At 37.5% G+C, this 19,432-nt stretch overlaps 1 protein-coding gene across 4 annotated transcripts in view; it reads left to right on the forward strand.

Moving 5' to 3' along the window:
* Positions 1–19,432, forward strand: part of INPP4B (inositol polyphosphate-4-phosphatase type II B) — a 217,665-nt gene that overhangs the window by 120,333 nt on the left and 77,900 nt on the right. For all 4 annotated transcript variants that reach the window (XM_014950034.1, XM_014950032.1, XM_014950030.1 and 1 more), the window contains 3 exons: positions 2,932–3,036; positions 9,105–9,213; positions 17,989–18,166. In XM_014950034.1, the coding sequence (XP_014805520.1) occupies positions 2,932–3,036; positions 9,105–9,213; positions 17,989–18,166 (392 nt within the window). The remainder of the gene's footprint in view (positions 1–2,931; positions 3,037–9,104; positions 9,214–17,988; positions 18,167–19,432) is intronic.

A 19,432-nucleotide genomic window follows, 5' to 3' on the forward strand; every position in this document is an offset into this window, starting at 1 on the left:
CCCCCCCCCCCATTTCAGTCATCAGACTGACCGTTATTCATTATTCATCCAAAAGGAGAAGAAACGACAATCGAAGTTGAGGCAATTGAATATTGCTCTGGGGAATTGGACACTATCCCTTGCCTCTGTCACAAAGTCCATTATGTGACACTTGGCAAGTCAGACTGAAGAAGTGGTTAACGTGCATCATTTCTGGAAGTCTGGCAATAGGCGCAAGATGTTTTGCGGAAGTACTCAGTAATTACTAAGTAATTACTCGGATGTAATTACTTTACTGAAAGAGCGGTCAGGCACTGGAACAGCCTGCCATGGGAGGTGGTGGAGTCATTAACGTTAAGAAATGTCATAATGTTAAGAAAGGTGTAGATGTGGCACTTCAGGGCATGTTTTAGTGGCCGAGATTGTGGGGGTCTTTTTTGTGGTTGGAGGTCCTTTCCAACCATGATGATTCTGTGATTCCGTAATTCAGCTCAGAGGGAGCTGCCCTTCCAAAAAGGAATGTGATGTGGCACTGTAATGTCTACTCTGCAGAATGAGATCCTGGCACTTCAGGGCATGTTTTAGTGGCCGAGATTGTGGGGGTCTTTTTTGTGGTTGGAGGTCCTTTCCAACCATGATGATTCTGTGATTCCGTAATTCAGCTCAGAGGGAGCTGCCCTTCCAAAAAGGAATGTGATGTGGCACTGTAATGTCTACTCTGCAGAATGAGATCCTCCATATCTCATACTGATGCATTGTTTCTTAAATGCTTTGACCTAAAGTTATTCTCTGCCGTTACAATGGATAAAATGATAGCCCTTTTACTCAGCCACTTACACTTATTCTATAAATATTTGTAAAGCCCTTAGAAACTGTAGTGATGCATGCAGTAGACAGGTTTGAGGAAATTAATAATCCTGTCTTTGTGGGACGCTTGAGCAATATATTTGAATCCAGATACTGAAGTAAAAGTTGGAAACAAAATGCTTCTAAAGTGAGCAGCAAAGGCCCTAAACATTCAATGAGCTGGAAAAAGCTGGTATGGGATATGTCACTGAAGTCTATTTCACAGTTCCTTGTCAGGTGGATGTCAGATGAAGGTTGCATCTATATCGTGGTATTTCCTGACTTGGAAGAGTTTAATCTTGCAACAATACTAACAACTATTTTAATAGAGGGAATGTATTTTTCTTGGTCATTAAATACAATTTACCAAGTTATTTAAAAACAAGGTATACTGAAAATGAGTTTTATCACATGGGTGATACTGGCAAATGCAGATAGAGAATGCTCATTCCACTGCATGGATCTCTCATACCTGAGTGACCTGAGAATAAGTGACAGCAGTGGGGGGGGTTATTATCCCATATGTTTCTGGCACTGGATAGGAAGGAATTCTTGCTTCACAGGTCTTCCCTGAAAAGGGGAATAAGAAGACTTAGCAATACTGCATGTGTTCTATTCCAGCTCAGGATAGAAGTGTACTCTGGGGAGAGCAGGCTTTTCTCCTCCTCTTCCTCCTCCTTTTCTTTTGCCTGTCCCTTTTAATCTGCTGTTTATTCTTCTCTTAGTCTGCCAGTGTTTCCTTGTCTCAGATCCAGTTATCATTCCTTAAGCTTTGATCTTGGTCTCAGATGAATTCTCATAAACAATCTGCTCCCTTTCTGTTTTCTTTCGTAATGATTTACAATCTTCTCACCTGCACTGTTCCTTTTTCTGTTACAGTTCAGGTTCCCTTGGCTGCTCCCCCAATTTTGTCTTTCTGAGCTTTCCAGATGCAGGTTTCCCACTGCTGTTCCTCATCATAAATGACTTCTTGTTTCAGCCTGCATCCCTAGGTTTCTTATTAAATCGGAATCTTTGACTCCTGTCAATTGTTACCTTTGCTCTTAAACTTTGTTAAATTATTATTTTAAGTTACTAAACTTAGGTAGCAGCCTAAGGAGGCTTGACTTGTCTGGAGAATCATTGATGCCCTCTGGCAATATGATTTGCATTGGGAGGCTCAGTGCTTAGTTGTGTTGGAGTCTATGACAGTTGCAATGGATAACCTCTAGGAAATTCTGATTGAGCAAGTGAAAAAAAAAAAAAAAGAATTTAAAATATTTCCTTTATCATTTTTTTTCCCAAGAAAAGGTTGAGCCTTTCCTAACTTTTTTTTTTTTTAAATCCTATATGGATCTGAGAAATTTTAATCCAAATGATTATTCGTTGGCAAAATGATAGGATGCTAGGTAAATGTTGGGCTGCCTGACTGAGAAAATAGAACCACCTCTCTTTCCTAATCTACACCCTTTTGTTTTAAATATATGCTGGATCAATACCTCCAGGTAAATTACATTTTCATACTGTCAGGCTTTAACTCTATTCCTTTATGCCACCATAGAGTTACTCATACTCTCATACTTTTGAAGTTTGCAACCGGATTATTAATTTTTTCCCTAGAGCATTGTGCTGCTTGTGATTTTTGGCTTTTTAGAAAGAAAACTAATGTATAGCTTTTCTTAGGCTGGTTTATTTCATTTGAACTTTCAAAGAAGAATGCATAGTCAATGTAATACTTCTGGTTTAAGAAAAAATTGTTACTTGATGAAAATGTAGTACCATCGTAGCTCTGTACCCCTGTGTTTTTAGCACAGAATATAAACCTAATGCACATTAACTGTGACATTGTTTCCAGCAGACTGCAGACCGATTTCAGACAGCAGGAAAAAATGTCTAGCACCTAGAATAAAAAATTAGATTGTTCTGTGAATTAAAAGCTGTTTTGTTGCTTCCAATATGGATACATGCTGAGAGTGGGTTAGTGAACCATTCTTCTCAATATACAATTACACATTAAAAGTAAATTAAAGAAGACTCCTAACATACAAGTATTGTCCTGACATTAAAAGAAGACAAAACATCTGCTGGATGCTTAAGATAATGATTCTTTAAACTTTTGTTTCTCAGGTTCTTCCTTCAAATCAAGCTGTAGCAAAGGAGAAAAAACATTAGAATTCATCCCAATAAATCTTCATCTGCAAAGAATGCACGTGCATAGTCCTCGATTGAAAGGTAAAGTCTATTCTGCAGAGACCCTAAGTATGACAAGGTATGATTTGAAATGCAATTAAACTTGCAACTGAGAGGTATGGTTTCCATTTTAGCCCTTTTTAAGATGTAGATATCTTAATTTATATACCCAGTTTCAAGGATGAACTTTAGGTGGACATGCTTTCAGATGAAACCTCAAAACCACAATAGAACTCAAGGTTATGCTGTTTAGAGACTTGAATCTTGGTCGTTTTGGATTTTTCACTTAATGATAGGATACTGGCAACAGTCTTGTTAAAGACTAGGTGGAACATGTAGATGCCACAGATAAAGAGTATGGCAAGTAATAGCATTAAATGGACTTATTAGTTTTTTTAGTAAATTGATGTGCAATTTGGAATAATGCCGAGGAGAAAAGAGTATCACAAGAATTACAGCAACTTTTGAAGAAAGTTCTGAGATTCATGTCATGTCATGTTTTGCCAGTTGGTGAAGTTTGTACAGTATTAGCTTGTTTGTAAGATTCGCGCAGTATGTCTTGATATAGAAGGTTTCTTGTATGACTAGATTGCTGCTTGGTTTTTTGGTTGGTTTGGTGGTTGTTTTTTCATAAAATCAAAAGCAAGCTTCCAACTTCATTATTTAAAAATCCGTATTGCTCTACAGGTTTAAAGTGTTTCATTTTTAACTTCATTTAATGGACTCTAGAAACATTCTGTGTAGTTATTTCCTGCCTTTGTTTTACCTACATAGCTGGAATCTGCCTGTCTTCCTGAAGGGCTTGGTTTCATTCTCTCAGGCCTGTACATCTGCTTCTAAACCCCAAGTTTTCAGTTTTAGATGTTGTTTGGAATATTTCTAGAGCAAGTGAGTGTATTCTGTCCATGGAGGACCACACTTAAGAAAATAATGAGATCGAAGAAGTGAGCAGCTTGCCTGCCCTCCACATTTCTCTACCCATTCTGAAACCTGCACCCAAATATTCTGCTGTTGAGGTTGATCAGAATTCCTGAGTCTGTGCTGAAACTTAGGAATCAGGTCCAAATTTAAAGCTATGCAAGAGATTTTTCTTCTTCATCTTCTGAAGCCGCAACTTCTGGATACTAACTGCAGATCTTGGAAAACTAAGAAATGGTTAACTAAATTTGTTTTAACTTGTATTGTTAAAATAAATTCCAGGGATGTTGTGCTCGTTTTGTTTCTATGACGCTTCAAACAAGTAAATGTAGAATATATATTCACCGAGATGCATTGGTAACCTATGCATGGTTAAAAATATTCTGTTAGTGGAGAACTAATACTGTTGTGATTCATATTGATACACTGCAAAATCTTCAGGAACATTTTGTGTCCTTCTAGGGCATCGGCTTCATTTTTCATTGTGATCCATAATGTCAGCGCAGTGTAAAAGCTGGTCTTACCTGCCATGTTTCTAAGGTGGGAGGTTTTTTTCCCCACTGTGCCACCAGAGATAGAGCACAATACGTTTCCTCCCAGAAATTGCTGGGATTAATTCACCAGCCCAGCTGATGTGAGTTGCACCCATTAAGGACAGTGTTACTTCTAAACTTAATAGATCCTATTTCTTAGGAAGCTTTAATGAGCCCAGCGCTGCCTGTGCTTAAATCAGCCTATTCAGTGCTACCCTGTACCACATAAGCATTTGCTTAGTGTTAAGTGAAAATGTCTCACTGATCGTGCTGAAAATACTGCGAACTTTAATAACTTCTGGAGAAGGGGGTAATTTTCTGTAACGTCATCTGTGATTCTGTTTAATACAGAATTCTGTTACTGCTACTTCCATATAATTTTAGCAGCATCCTTTACTGGTAAAAGATTATATTGATACATATATATGAGCAAATTGTAATACACTGAATAATTTTTTGATAAATTGAGATCTATTAAATTTGCTGTCACTGTAGAAACACAGAAATTACACTCTGTGAGGTTTTTGCCTTATAAATACACTCTGGATCTAAGCAGGTTGTAAAATAGTATGTACAAACAATAGTTACATGGGCGTTATACTGTGTACTGCTCATGTTTAATCCACTTCCAAGTTGGAACATGGGAACTTCTGATTATTAGATACTGTATTGGTTCAATATTTCGTTTTTTCTTTTACCAAACAACGTTGCCTCCAAATATTTTAACAAGATGGGGATTTATAGTGACAGAACGACAGCACAAATTTTCTTTTAGCTAATTTTTGAAGTTAATTAACGCAATAGCATTTTTAGATTAGTAATGACTACGGGTGGCCAGAACCTTAATTTTATGCCTTTTCAAGAAAACCTTTCTGGGAACAGGGCATTGTGTGGTTTTTTTCCCCAATAAAAAAGTGGAATGAAATATGCCATTTACCTGATCATCCACAACTTTTACACTATTTGAGTTTTGTTTTGTTTATAATGAATTTTCTCCTTTCTCCTCCAAAACCACTTACCTTGTGGCATATGGTTAATCCATAATTCAAAAGGCTACAGAAAGCGATAAACACTAGAATTATCTTCTAAATTTAGAACTTTGTTTAAATTATAAAATCCCTTTTTCCTTAGCTAATGTTCACTCCACTGATGTGAAAATTAGATAACGGTGTTCTTGTTACACTCAAGTTTAGAGGTTGCCAAGCACTAATAAGAAATAGAACTTGCGTTAAAATCAGGGAATTTCTGCTTACACATATTTTTGGAAGACTGACACCTTGATTATGGGGAACTCTTTATTTCTCTATATACAAAATGGGTTCCTTAATATGTTTAGGATATTAAGGTAGCACTATAGTATAAATAGAACAAAAAGTAATTGGAGGTTGTTATTATATTCGCCTTTGGTAGGATAAATTATTTCTGTATGTATTACCTACTGTTCCATCTGCTTAGCTCACTAAAATAAGTTTCATTTTATGAGCATTCAAGAACTGTGTCTTGTATTAGATGTATACACTTTGAACAGTTTGTAGCAATTGCTAATCATTGTGGAGTAAACAGCACTTTTACTTAAGTTGGTCTTTCTCACCTCCTTCATTGCTTGGTGTGTGTCAAAGGGCACCTGGAATATAAGCAGTCATTAATGCTTACACTGTTAGATGTCTTAATTTTGGGAATGCAAGATAGGTTTTAACCCCATCTATCACGAGTATGGACATGGATATGTGCTTTTTTTTGTTCAACATGTTCAATAACAGGTTTACTTTTACTGAACTTTGATTTGGGTTTTTTCTTGGGTACTGACATGGAATAGAAAATACCTGCGTGTTTAAACTTCCAGTAGGAACAGCTTTGAGGAAAATGCTCTTTCTTTATGGGATAACATAATGGGATAACCCCTATTTCAAATAGGGATAATTATCTATATGATAAACACCACATTTGGATCTGTTCATCATACTGCAGAAGTTAAATATTGTCATAGCTTTGCTTTTGTCCCTATTTATACATCAATTGTGCTTGTTTTAAAAAATTTGATGGACTGAAGAGAATTTTCATTTTGCTTCTGGATAATGTGAGGCCCTGGCTGCCTCCTGTGAAGGGAAGCAGCTTGCTTCAAGTTCAAGGTTGAGCTATACTTCACACAAACATCCCCCAACTCTTTAAATGGATCTGATAAAGTTTGGTTTATGGGACTTGTACCGTGCTGCTGTGGTTGTCACCATGTTGCAAAAGCAGAAAGAGTGATGAGCAGGTACTTCATATTTCTGCACAGTGAAGGAATTGTTATTTTTTTGATGTGTTTGGTGTTAGTGTTTCACTTTTATGAGTATAAGGTGAGTGTATTTTGAGTCAGTGTAGCTAGTATGAAATGATGATTGATTTAAACCTCAACTTCCTTGCAGTCTAATCTTCTGCATTTTCTTTCTTCAAACTCTGAAATAATTATTTGAGGAAGGGTTGAGGGGGTTTTTTAAACATCAATTAACTAATAATTTTAGGGGGAGCATGCTGATAGTATGGTATTGCTCCTGTGACTCTCTGCTGCATTTTGAGTTTTGTCTTCACTGTAGAGAGTTGTCAGCAGTAGCCTGTTCTTGAAATGGATGATGGGTCTGAGTTACTGGACCATTCCTGTGCCAAGTGCACTCATGCTGACACTGCATGTCCTTCACACGGAGCTGCATTGATGTGCAAATGGAACCCATCACGAGGCATTCCTTCTGAATCTTGCAGCACTTTCCAGTGTGCTGGGCCCTGGACAGTGGGAGTGAGACTGCCCCATGCCCATCACCAGGGTCACAGGCATTTTCTTTTTCTTCTTTGCCATCCTCAGTCTCCCATGTTTGCTTGCATGGGGCTCTGGGTGTGTTTGTGTCTCAAACATCTGCTCCTTGACCATGCTGAGAAGAGGACACAGGCTGAATGAAAACTTCCTTCTGGGTAAATCCCCCCCCAGAGTACTTATGAGCAGGGTCACTATCTATTTTTAAAACAGAGTTGGAAAAAGCACCAGGGTTTAATCTTTTAAATGTTCTCCTGTAGTTTCATGAGTTATCTGTAAACATATTCAGAAGCCATTGTTCAGTAAACCCAATAGGTTGTTTTAAGCAATAGAACTACTTATTGTCAAGTACTGATGGAGCTCTAATAGCTGAAGAATACATATTATGGATAAATCTCTATGAAGACCTGAAAGAATGGGCTATTTAAGAATCCTGAAGCTCACCTGAGGCTAATGAAATTATGTCACTTCTCCTTTTAAGTGGAAATTGAAGAGTCACCAATTCATTAGAGTTCAAATCAATTTGAGTGAGTATGCTTTGAGATTCAGCTCTGAAAGTAAAACATAGTTCATTAAATGTGAATCATTTGTACAGTGTTCTTGCTTCTAGGGATATTTATCATCAAAATGCAAGAAAAGTTCTATTTTAGGAGAGGATTAGATTTTAATTTACATGGAAAGCTTCCTTGATGAATAAAATAGTTCACAAAAACCAATCCTCTAATGTTTCCTGAAGAAATACATTTCAAGAATGAGGCATTTTGACCTGCATTTTTATACCTCCAGTGAGCTTGGGCACAAAACAGGGACCAATAGTGCAAACATGAATTCTGCAAATGTAAATTTAAACTTTGATGGAATAATTATTGTGATTTGGGATGTAATTAAATCTTCATCTCTGCACTGACAATCAATCACAGGCACAAAACGAGAAGCTGTTTTTAAAAAGATGTTCCATCTCCAGTTCTGTAAGTGTACATCCATAGAAAAAGTTCATCCCACGTGTCACAAGACACCAGGTACATGGAGAGTAACAACAGTTTGTCACCTCAGCCAGAATTTCAGTAGTGTGGTTTATTTCCCATTCTGGTAGCTTTTTGACTGAAAACAACTGGCTTGCTCTGTTTCAATAAGCGTATATAAAAATAAGTGTATGTCACAGAACAAGGCTTTTCAATTTAGTATTAAACAGGTAATTATATCAGAAAGTGGAACCTAAACAGTTCAAACCAGAAAAAGAAGTAGAGATTTTTTACTAGTCGGATTGATAGATTAATCATTGGAGCCACTTCTCTGGGAATGCAGTGAATTCATTGTCACTTGAAGTCTTTAAATCAAGATTAGATGTCCTTTTTTTTTTTTTTTTAATTAAAAAAAAAAAAAGCAGAGATGCCTTCACTCAACCAGAAAAGATAAGCTTGATGCAGGCATCATTAGCTGTAATTCTGTAGCCTGTATTATTCCAGCAGTCAGACTATTCCATCATAATGGTCTCTTTTGACTCTAAAATGCATGAATCTGTGCATCTCAACATGACTACAAGTTAAATAATGGAAGAGGTAATAAAGTGAAATACACAAAGGGCCAATTTACTTGGCAGCTTTGTAAACTGCAGAGCTAGAATATTGTTCTACGCTGTGGCATATAATTTAGATGTAGCAATAAATCAAATAAACCTTCCAAAGTGTGCAGGTGGCTGTATGGAAAGATTGACTAGCTCTTGGGCATCCTCGAGACACAGATTCTCAATTATTCCTTGGAAAATAATATTGACTTTGTGTCCTCATGTCTTGTAGAGTAGATATCATAGTGTTGCCATACCTTGGGCATAAGCACATGCAAATCTCCCTGCTTGTCTGTTTCTGTTCCAGATGCTCTGTATGATGTCATCACCGTGGGAGCTCCAGCAGCACATTTCCAAGGATTTAAGAATGGTGGTCTCCGAAAACTGCTCAGTAAATTTGAAGCAGAAAGACGAAAGTAAGTATTTTTGTAAGTAGCTAGAAAAATATCATTAAGGTTACGTGAGAATGTTATGAGCTCACTGAATAACAAAACAATTCACCCTGCTGAATGTATGGAAGACTGAAATCTAGTAGTACTGGACAAGGATTGATTAATGAAATATTTCCTTTATATTCCCTGCTTTGCTGGACTGCAAAATTGAAGCACAATTTACTTCTAATATCAAGACTTATTTTGAATGCAAACTCAAAATTGCAAAACTTTCTTCCTGTATTTCATGAAGCTTGAGGAATATCAGTGCTTGAAAACTTGCTGTGCAGAATGAGATATCTCTTCGGTTATTCTTGTGCTAGGTGGAAAGTAGTTATAGACAATTTTTCAATAAAGAAACAGTAGCTTCATTTCTGACAGCCCTGGGCATATGCTAGCAAAAAAACCTTTTTAGCACGCCTGTGAAGTAAATAAGAAAATATTCTTTTTCTCATTCTTCAGAAAGCCAAATGAGACCTTAACTAGGTTTTCAGTTTATTGCTGTACTCAAATGCTTAGTTTACCACTGAATATCTACAGAATTGTCAGTAGCCTGTTTTGCTAACTAAGAATTGGCCGTGTTTGTGTTTGTTGCTATGGCTGTTAAGAAGTTTTGAGCAGCCACAGCTGTCACTGGCAGCACTCACAGTTGTGGCTGCTCAACACTTGGACTAACTGTGCCACCCCCATGCCATCAGTGGCACAGCATTCCAAAGGGAATGCGGGAAGGGCTGTACGGATGCTAATCTAACTCATCCCAACTCTCTGTGGAAAATGAATTCCATTATATTCAATGCTCAAAAAAAAGTTTCTAGGGACAGTATCATAAAGAATAAAAGGAGAAATTATAAAAAACTACTATTGATTACAAATTGGCATCAGTGCTGAAACCAAAGAAAAACCAAGAGATATATTTGCTTTGAAAACTCTATTATTACTTTTTTCTGTTTGCATTGCATGACATTAAAAACCTATTAAATATTCTGAGATCTTTCATTTCCCATCATCTGTGGTGGCAAAACTTGCCAATGAAACACAAATATCATTGATCACGAGACCCATGAATGGATTTAGTGTTAACAGTAGGTTCCTATTCTGCTGTCAGTGGACTGTTAGAGGAAGCCTTACCCCCGTGATATAGAGGCCTACGAATTACATGCTTCCTGATGGAGAAAATATCTAAAGACATTTTTCTTGAAGTATCTGCTACTTAACTATCTGATTCATATAATTACAATAGTATTTAGTGGGGGGTTTATTATATTTCATAAGAAGAAGTTAAAGTCATAAGTGATATAAAGAACTTTGCAGTTCCAGAGTGTTCAGCTTTCACGAAATGAACTGTTTCTCACTTGCGTGGTCCTGCAGTTCATCCACATTGGCACAATGGGATTTCCCAAAAAGAAGAATAGCTGTGAGGCAAACTTGAAATTACCATCTGTGATTTCTGTTTGTTGGGGAAAAAAGGGAAAATGCCTTATAGGGAAGACACCTCCTCTTTCTTGGGTTCTTCCTGGGAGAACCCAAGTAGTTGTATGTCATTGCAGTATCTCATAGGAATCAATAGAGAATGCCATTGTTTCTTGGTTGCCCATAACAGGGGAGGGGACATGATGGGCTTAACTCCTTTCTTTGAGTCCTGTGCAATGTTACATGTCAACAGGCTAGGATGCAAAGGATACTCAGTGCAGCACAGCCTCTTCTTATTTTGATTCACCCTTTTTTCATTGTCTCAACCATTGTAGACCTCTTAGTTGATAGAGGTGTGTGTTCAGGAGCACTGGGTGAAGCTTTGTGCAGGTTTTATTGAGGCATTTCATACCTCTTTCAAAGTGTCTATGTATCACCTTATATTTGCCAAGCTTCTTAGACTTTTCTGCATCTCTCGGAAGCACCTGTCTTTTGGTGACTTTCACAGGCAGGATACTGGACTTTTACTCTGGCAGAGCAATTTTCTTTGTGTTTCTTTGTATACCCCGTAAGAGCAAAAGTCTGTCTTTAGGATGGTATATCTAGGATAACTATGTTACTGTCCTGTCAGACTCTTCCTAAAAAAATGATCCTGAGGCAGGCTAGCAAACTTAAGTTTGAGAGTTTGAGCACTGAAAACAGGGGACTGCAATTTTTAGTGAATCACTTACCAGACCTAACGAAACGGTCGCTTCATGTGTGAATTTCCACGAAACAGTAAGGAGGAAACCTCTGAAATTCATCTTTGCTTCTGTCTTTGAGGGCAACTCAAAGAGAACTCCAAATGTTGGGTTTGTTTTTTCTCAAGTAGAAAAACTTGTGTAAGTCAAAAGAGAGGAGAAAGCAAGCTCTGAATATGATCTCACTTATTTGAATATTCAAGAGTGGGTCTGCTTTAGATACATGAAAGGACCATTCTCATTCTTACCACGGAGAAATTTCTTTTGCTGTGGCAATGACAACTTTATTTTGCATGCACCTGTTTGTTTAACTGCACGAGGTGCTTTGAGGACACAGCGTTTCCAGGGGCAGCTTTTACAATTTAAATTTTCTGTTTTACAATGGGAGCAGCTTTTCTGAAGAGTTGGTTGAAGGAAGAAGTGACACCTTGAGATATCAGTCAGAATATAAAATGAACAGGAGAAAAAAAATTTGCAGATTTAGCAGCCGTCTCCTCGAGGCTAAACTGAGCTGAAGACCTAGAGGACGATGCGGGAAGAGATTATTTCTCAAGCTGATCCCAGTAGCTTTCAAGACATTATTAGTGCACATGACAGAATGCCTTTGACCTTCAGGCTGATTATTAGAACAGCTTATTGAAATATTCAGCGGTGTCAGCGTATCAGAAAATATTTCTTGCTCAAACCTATACTTGTGGAATTAACAGCCAAGAGGAACTGTTATAGCAAGGTTATGTCCTGCTTTGTGAGAGCGTAATTGCATTTGCCACTGCCAAACATAAACAAGAGTGAAACATATGTTTCATTAAAGTTTGTCAAACAGAAGAATGTGGAAAATACGCATCTGAAGATAGGTCTTGCATATTTTCTGTCACAGAGATAATACGTTTTTGTGCAGACAAAAGAAAGGAAGGTATCATATAATAATATTTATTTAAAATGCAGCATTTTTGCAATTCTTCTCTCATTTGTTACCACCTAGCAAGTAATATTAGAAGAAAAACAAACAAGCAAACAAATCCAAAACCAAAGAAGGTAAATTTCTAAAAACTTTGATCTCAAATAAGAGGGGGAAAAAAGTTTTTCTTTCAGGTGATAAGACTTAGTGGTATGTGATGTGAAGCCAGGTCCGTTGCTTTAGAACCCATTCACAATCTGTACTGTTCTTTACCTGCAAAAAAGAGACAAGTAAAAGGCTTTGCCACTATGAACATAAAGTATGTCTTTAAGTCTTTAAGGCATGGTTCCTGTATGTCTGTCCTTTACTAGCTAGTAGTGAACTTCGTAAGACCAGTAAGAACAATTGATGCTTTTTTTTTAAACCTTGTTTTAAACATGATAGCATTTAAATTAAAATTATTGAAGTGTGATGATTAAGGTATGCTAAATCATTGCAGAATATTAATTACCTATGATACCTATGATATACATTTATTTTAGATTGTTTTTCATGATACTGTGTTGGTTTACTCTTATTTTTTTCCTTCCTAATTTTTACCTAAATGAGTAAATAGGTCAGTTGTTTGGATTCAGTCTGGCATTAGCCTGCTGGTATAGAGTACTTCTTCCAGTAAATGGAAGGGCTTGTCTTCTCATCAGTCTAGATGGCACAGCAAATTAACATTTTTAGAGCACAGTTGTGCACGTACGTTTAAGGCAGACATTCTGCAACTTATACCCATATAATGCCTCACTGCTTGAAGTGTTCATAAATCACTTTCGAGGTACACCAAGGACTTTTTTTCCTTCCTTAAAATCTAATTTGATGATCTGTGCATTAGCCAAAACATGTAGACTTATGATTACAAGATTTTTAATGTCCCATCAAGAAAATGAGAGGTTTCCCATAAGTTGTATTAGGTGCTGTGATTCACTCTGGTTTAGTACATCATTTCTAGCAAGCCCTTTAGAAACAATCCTGCTTTAAATTGGCACAAGCTTAAGGCTGGAATAGTACTGAAAAGGATTTTCTGTTGAATTTTTTTTTTTTTTTAAGCCATAATAATTTAATTTGGGTTTGAACTGTGTAAGACGACCCTGTTTTGTTTGACAAGGCCTAGATTTTTGTGAAGGTGTGAGGTCTACACCTTCACTAACGTACTGGTTACCAGAGGTTTTGTTAATGCTGAGATCCTCAGGGTTCCTATGACCTGAGTTTCATAACCTTCAACCCATTTCCATTCTCAGAGGAACCTGAAATGATACTGTTTCACAGAAAATCCCAGATATGTTGAAATAATAATGATTTCTGTTTGATCTGATGGTAGCCTTTATACTCGAAGGGAAACCACAGCCTCTCATGCATAGCACTTTTCACTGAGATGTTATTCTTTGCTCATTTTCTCCTTTTTTGCATGTGTGTGTGTATGTATATATCTGTGTATGTGAGAGAGAAATATTAGACTATAGATTTTTTGCTGACCATAAAATCAATGCATTAAGGTTGTTTTGCTGAGAAACTGCCAAAGTTTGTGCTATTCATTGAGATTTAATTGAGATATTTTCCAGCCACTAGTCTCTCTGGACAGAATTGCCTGAAAGATTTCCGTAAGCAGGCGTAAAAGAAGGGGGTCTGGGGGCTGGAAAAAGAAGGGAAGGAGGAGTTGGTGGAGCTTTGCACACAAAAGTTAGAAAAGACCATATGTTTTGGAGAGCAAGAAACTATTCTACATCCACGGACTGAAGGAGTGGCAGGAGGAGAGTGGTTCATGACTTTGCCATCATTTCTTGTAACGCGTAGCTCAGCAGGCTGCCAGGAAACGGCTCCACTGAAAGGCACCGTTTAACCTCAGGCTTGTAGTGAGGCACAATGCCTTTTTCTTTGCCGTAAGAACCATGCTCAGTTACCCTGCATATGATTCTCCCCTATGTTAAAGACTACTTGCATCTTTCCACCAATGTAAAAATACCCTAAAATAATTTGAAGAACCGCAGAAAGCTTTCTCTAGGCATGCAGCCCTCTTGGAGTCAGTATTCCTAGGAAGATTCATGATGAGAATCACCTATGCCACTCTGCCCTACTTAGTCTCTAGAGGGCTGATGAAGGGCATCTTGGTCTTTCTTTTCACTGAAACTCATGTCCCTTTACCAGTTGAAGATATTGATGTAGAGTTATTTCAAGGGTCAGTTAGGAACGAAGAGGAAATAGAAGAGCAATAAGAGAAGCCCTGGGTATACAGCCTTAGCCACTGCTTCAGGGTAAGGGTTCATAGAGGTTTGGACTTCACAAGTAAAGATAGATTAGACAGAACTAATAACGTAATTTCATTTTCTTCAGTATTCAAAGTTAGATTTTCCAAGTTTGCAAGGGGATCTTAAGGAAATAAATTTTAAAAAATCATTTGAACTTCTGATCTCTCTCAGGCCTGTTTTCAAAACCTCAGCACTGATCGTGTGGTTTAGCTTTATTTCCCGAGGCGGTGAATTGTCCTGGATTTTTTTATGTAATCAATTTATTTTTGATCATAACTTGCCACTTTAGACAGAATACATGTGATGCATAAATAAGCCACTGAGCGGGTACCTTCAGTAATGTACATAAGTGTGAGGTTATTTGAGGGTAGAAGTTCTTGCTGTGTGTGCTCTAACTGTATTCTTGATGTCTGCAGTTTTGACCGTGAAAAATGCGGGGTCAAATGTTCATTGTTGAAAGAATTTAACCCAGTCCCAGATGGTGACAATTTAACTCAGTCACAAAAATTACTCAGTTAACAGCAGGAGTGGAGATACTCAGAGTGTCATTAAAAATTAGGCATTTGGCATATTGCAGTATTTATTCTCAGGCAAAAACTTAGTTAATTTAGACTTAAAATTGCAGATGTAGTCAATTTAATCTTTATTCAAATTACATGACAATGTCATTAAAGCAATTTTAAAACTGAAATGACCACTGACGGTCATGTGTACAGAGCTAATGATGGTGCCAATGTATGGAAGTGATTAAGTGAGATTTTGTATGCTTAGGGAAAGCTTTGAAACTTAACCCAGAAGACATTATTATAGACTTTTTCATAAAGGTACATGATTAATAATATATTTTACATATCAAAGGTAGATTTTTCATGCTGCTGCCAATTTCTTGCACTGGACCTACCCATGTGGCCTTCACCCTAATGCAAAACTTCCTTCATGCCTGTAATTCCCTTCATCTAGCTTCTACTTTAGGACACCTGTGGAAAGTTTCTCCGTATGTTCTGTTGGCAGCTGCTTTTGTTAAGTAATACTACTTATACAAAATAGCTATATGCACCAACAAGCTCTAAAAATATTCTAGATTATAAGGAAATTTAATTATAAGGAAACTAATTTCAGTGAATCGGAAGTAGTGATGTCTTTCTATGAATGGTAAGGCCACAGAAAATCTCAGGATAGTCTTAGATGCAACAGTGTCAAGATGCAACAGTTCGAAACTTCAGATACTCCCAAACATGTTGTTTTTGAAAAATAATTATGACTTTCTTGGGAGGGGGAAGTCGCCCTCAAATTCTGAAAGAAAATGAACGTTTGGAGTCGTCTCATGCTTTCTGGAGTTCAGGAAATGTTAAAATTAGCCAAACAATGAGGTCTGATAGAACACTTCATCCTGAAGAAAGAGTCATTCTCTCTTCACTGTTCCCTCTATTTAAAAGCTATGATTGACTTTATTAGAATGAGAACTACCCACAGGTTTAGTATCTCTTTTCCCTCTTTCTTTTCTTATAGCATTGTCTGTGACTTTTCTGCTGCAATATTCAGTGAAGCTTAGAGCAGTGGGAGATCAGTGAAAATGATCTGGGAATTAAAGGCTGAAGGGAATCCCAGAAAGGAGTATGTGCATGGTGAACTCGATAAGTGTTAGCCAGATTCAGCCTGCAAAAAGGCTGTTTGATAAAGGGAGGGAGAAGCCTGAAGGGGAATTAAAGAAGATTATTCAGTGCTGTGAAGTATCAAGACTTTGAAGACTATGTCTTCACTACGATTAACATAGACTATTATTCTTTGTCCCTGCCTTGTCTACTGACAGCTTGAGAGTTGCAGTGAAGGTAGAGTTAGATCTAACTTTGGAAATTCATTTCACTGACAGTGTTGCCACCTTCAAGGCAAAGTTGTGGCTGTGTCCTGGTTTCAGCTGGTTAATTTTCTTTTTAGTAGCTGCTGTGTTTTGGATTTAATATGAGAATAATGTCAATAACGCATATTATTTGTCATTATTTTACATTAGTCAAGGACTTTTCCAGTTTCCCCTAGAAGCTGAGAGGGAGCATAGACAGGCCAAAGGAATATTCCTTACCATAGATGTCATGCACCATTTATAGATGGGGGTTGGCTGGGGCTCCACAATCACTGCTCAGGACAGGCTGGGCAACGAATTCACCGAGTGGGATAGCATCTTGTGTTGTATTACTTTATTTTGTATTCTTTTACTGTTGATGTTATTTTTCCTATTCCATTACTTTCCTATTAAACTGTCTTTATCTGAACCTATGAGGTTTTGGGTTGGTTTTTTTCTCCCTCTTCTCCCTACCCTATCTGGGGGCAAAAGGGAGCGAGAGGAGCGAGCGAACGGCTGTGTGGATCCTAGTTGCTGGCTGGGTTTAAACCACATCGGGCTGTTGCCTCATTTCTCAAAGGGACAGGGATTTTTTATTTGCCTGGTTCATTAGGAGAGACAATTTATATGATTCATTTTGTTGAAATATTCAGAATTCTGACTTCTGCACTCAGCAGTCTAGCAACTCACCTAGTGGACTGCAAATTGGAGATACACAGTAATTTTGGTGTGGCTGGTAGCATGACTGGTCATGGCAAAGTTTCATTGACTCAAATGCCATTCATCCTGACTGCCTCTACAAAGAATTGTATCTGAAAATGGAGATATTGGTGAAAGACAGAAAGTTAGGATGGGGTATTGTGGAATTTGGGACTGTAACTCACGAAAGTCTCTACGCAAGCAGCTTAATTTTAAGACTGCTTGAATTTGTCCTTATTTGCCAAAATCTTAAGCCTGTTAAATTTTATGGAAGTGACTTCATTTGGACTTCTGAATGTGCATATGTCCCTTATTGAATTAAATTTAATTTCTAATTTGTAGAAAACTAACGAGGAGGAACTGGAAGGGATGCTAGAAGACACAAAGGGGAAACAGGGGAGTTATTGGAAATACCTCTGGTTATCACCGCTTCCTGGATGTCACTGATGCTAATCAAAACTAATCAATTAAATGTTAAAGGCTCGTTTTGAAAGACTTAGTAGGTAGTTAATGATGTGATGGGGAGTTCAGTTGGAAAAGTAAGGAGCCTTATGCTCTTTGTGATTCTTATCTGACTTAATCAAACCTTTCATTTCTGCAGAATTAATTTTTTTTAAATAAATAAAAATCTGTTTTTCTCTAAGAATCACTCAAATGGATGATTAGGTTGACCGGTACTACTTGGAGCAGCTAGTTGTCCTCTATTGTTCAAGCAAAGATTTGTTTTTACCCTTAGAGGAAGGAACACTTCAATGATATCGGTGAAGTTTAGGTATCTGTCATTTGTTACAAAACTAGTGTCAAGATTTTTAGCACGTTGAGCATTGTTATTAACAGCAGAAATAATTTTGACATTTTGTGACTCTTTCTCTGTTACTACAGTACTGGATACCAGTGTATTTACTATTCACCTGAAAACACAGCCAAGGCAAAAGAAGTTCTCAGCAACATCAATCACCTACAACCTCTCATATCAAGCCATGCAGACCTGCTGCTTAATTCTGCAAGCCAGCATTCTCCAGACAGCCTGAAGAACTCTTTAAAGATGCTTTCAGAAAAAGTAAGATTGAAATCTTCACAGCAATGGAAAATGCAATAACCAAGTCTCTAACTGCTGGGGGTTTTTCTGCATAAATTTACTTTCATAGCATTAGGAAATGTTAAATAAGCTCTGCTAAAATAAGCTTCAAAATGCTGCTATCAGAAAAAGAATATTATTTAGCATTTCTGTAGGCCTTCCGTGTAGAAAATTAATGAAATCTATAAAGGTTGTCTTTATTTGAAAGTATAATTAATTTAATTTCATGTGTCTTTGTTATCCTCTAGTGGCCCCATACTGGGGTTTATCAAAAATAGATTATTGTAAATAATTTTGTGGGAAGATAAATGGTTACTTTATTTCTTTTTCTGTGATACTTCTAACTACTGCTTGTGGGAGGCAGTTCAAGCCAGGTTTGTGCGTAAGGTTTAGAATAATAGTGTGATCAGAAATGGTGATGCAGTCTGGAAGGATGAGCTAGGGAGTTGGCACCAGGAGGTCCCAAATTTTAATCCTCTTTCTCCTGTTATATTCTTTAGTAGCTGTAGGCTCTTCTTCATCTTAGTTTCTTTGGCTCTAAATTAAGGAAGATAATATTTTCCACCTGTCTCACAGAGTGATATTGGAGATTAGCTGGAGTCTGAAGTACTTTTAAGCATGTGTTATCCTATAAAAATATTAAACACTATAGCTATGACCAGAGGGGTTGAAAAAAGTTTCCCATCGTTTCATGGGCCATACCTTCTGTAACATGATCTCAGTGTGGCTTAATAACACTATCAATAACCATTTCCATATATCTTCAGCTATTGGGAAGTGGCAACCCCTGTGGTCTGTTGAGCACTATTATCCCAGCAGTACATCGATCAATGGGAGAGCTTCAAATCTGAATATTGAGCTCAGCCACATACTGTGAAGGCATTGCATTGGAGACAAACGTTGCTCTGGGTTACAGATGTGTAAATCCACAGTAACTCTGAGAACCTTGGAGTCACTATGAATGTCAGGGAACATGTAGGGAAGTAGAATTCAGCCTGGAAATGAAAAGGAGGAATTTGAGGAGGGGGGTAAGGGAGAGCTGGCAATTATAGCATACCTTTCCATGTAGTACTGAAGGAGGCCATTTTTAGCTGCACATGCAAAAGGTGGAGCTGCTCTGTTAGTGGTTATTTCAAAGAAATCTGTGTGCATAAGTAAAGCAAATCAAACTAAGAAGTGTTTGCTCTGAAGCCTCAGTTGCTAAGGAATTGGAATGTTAGCTGTAGCCACTTGCCCTTACCACCTTTG

Source organism: Calidris pugnax, unplaced genomic scaffold, assembly GCF_001431845.1.
Source record: "Calidris pugnax isolate Ruff unplaced genomic scaffold, ASM143184v1 scaffold42, whole genome shotgun sequence".
Taxonomy (NCBI): domain Eukaryota; kingdom Metazoa; phylum Chordata; class Aves; order Charadriiformes; family Scolopacidae; genus Calidris; species Calidris pugnax.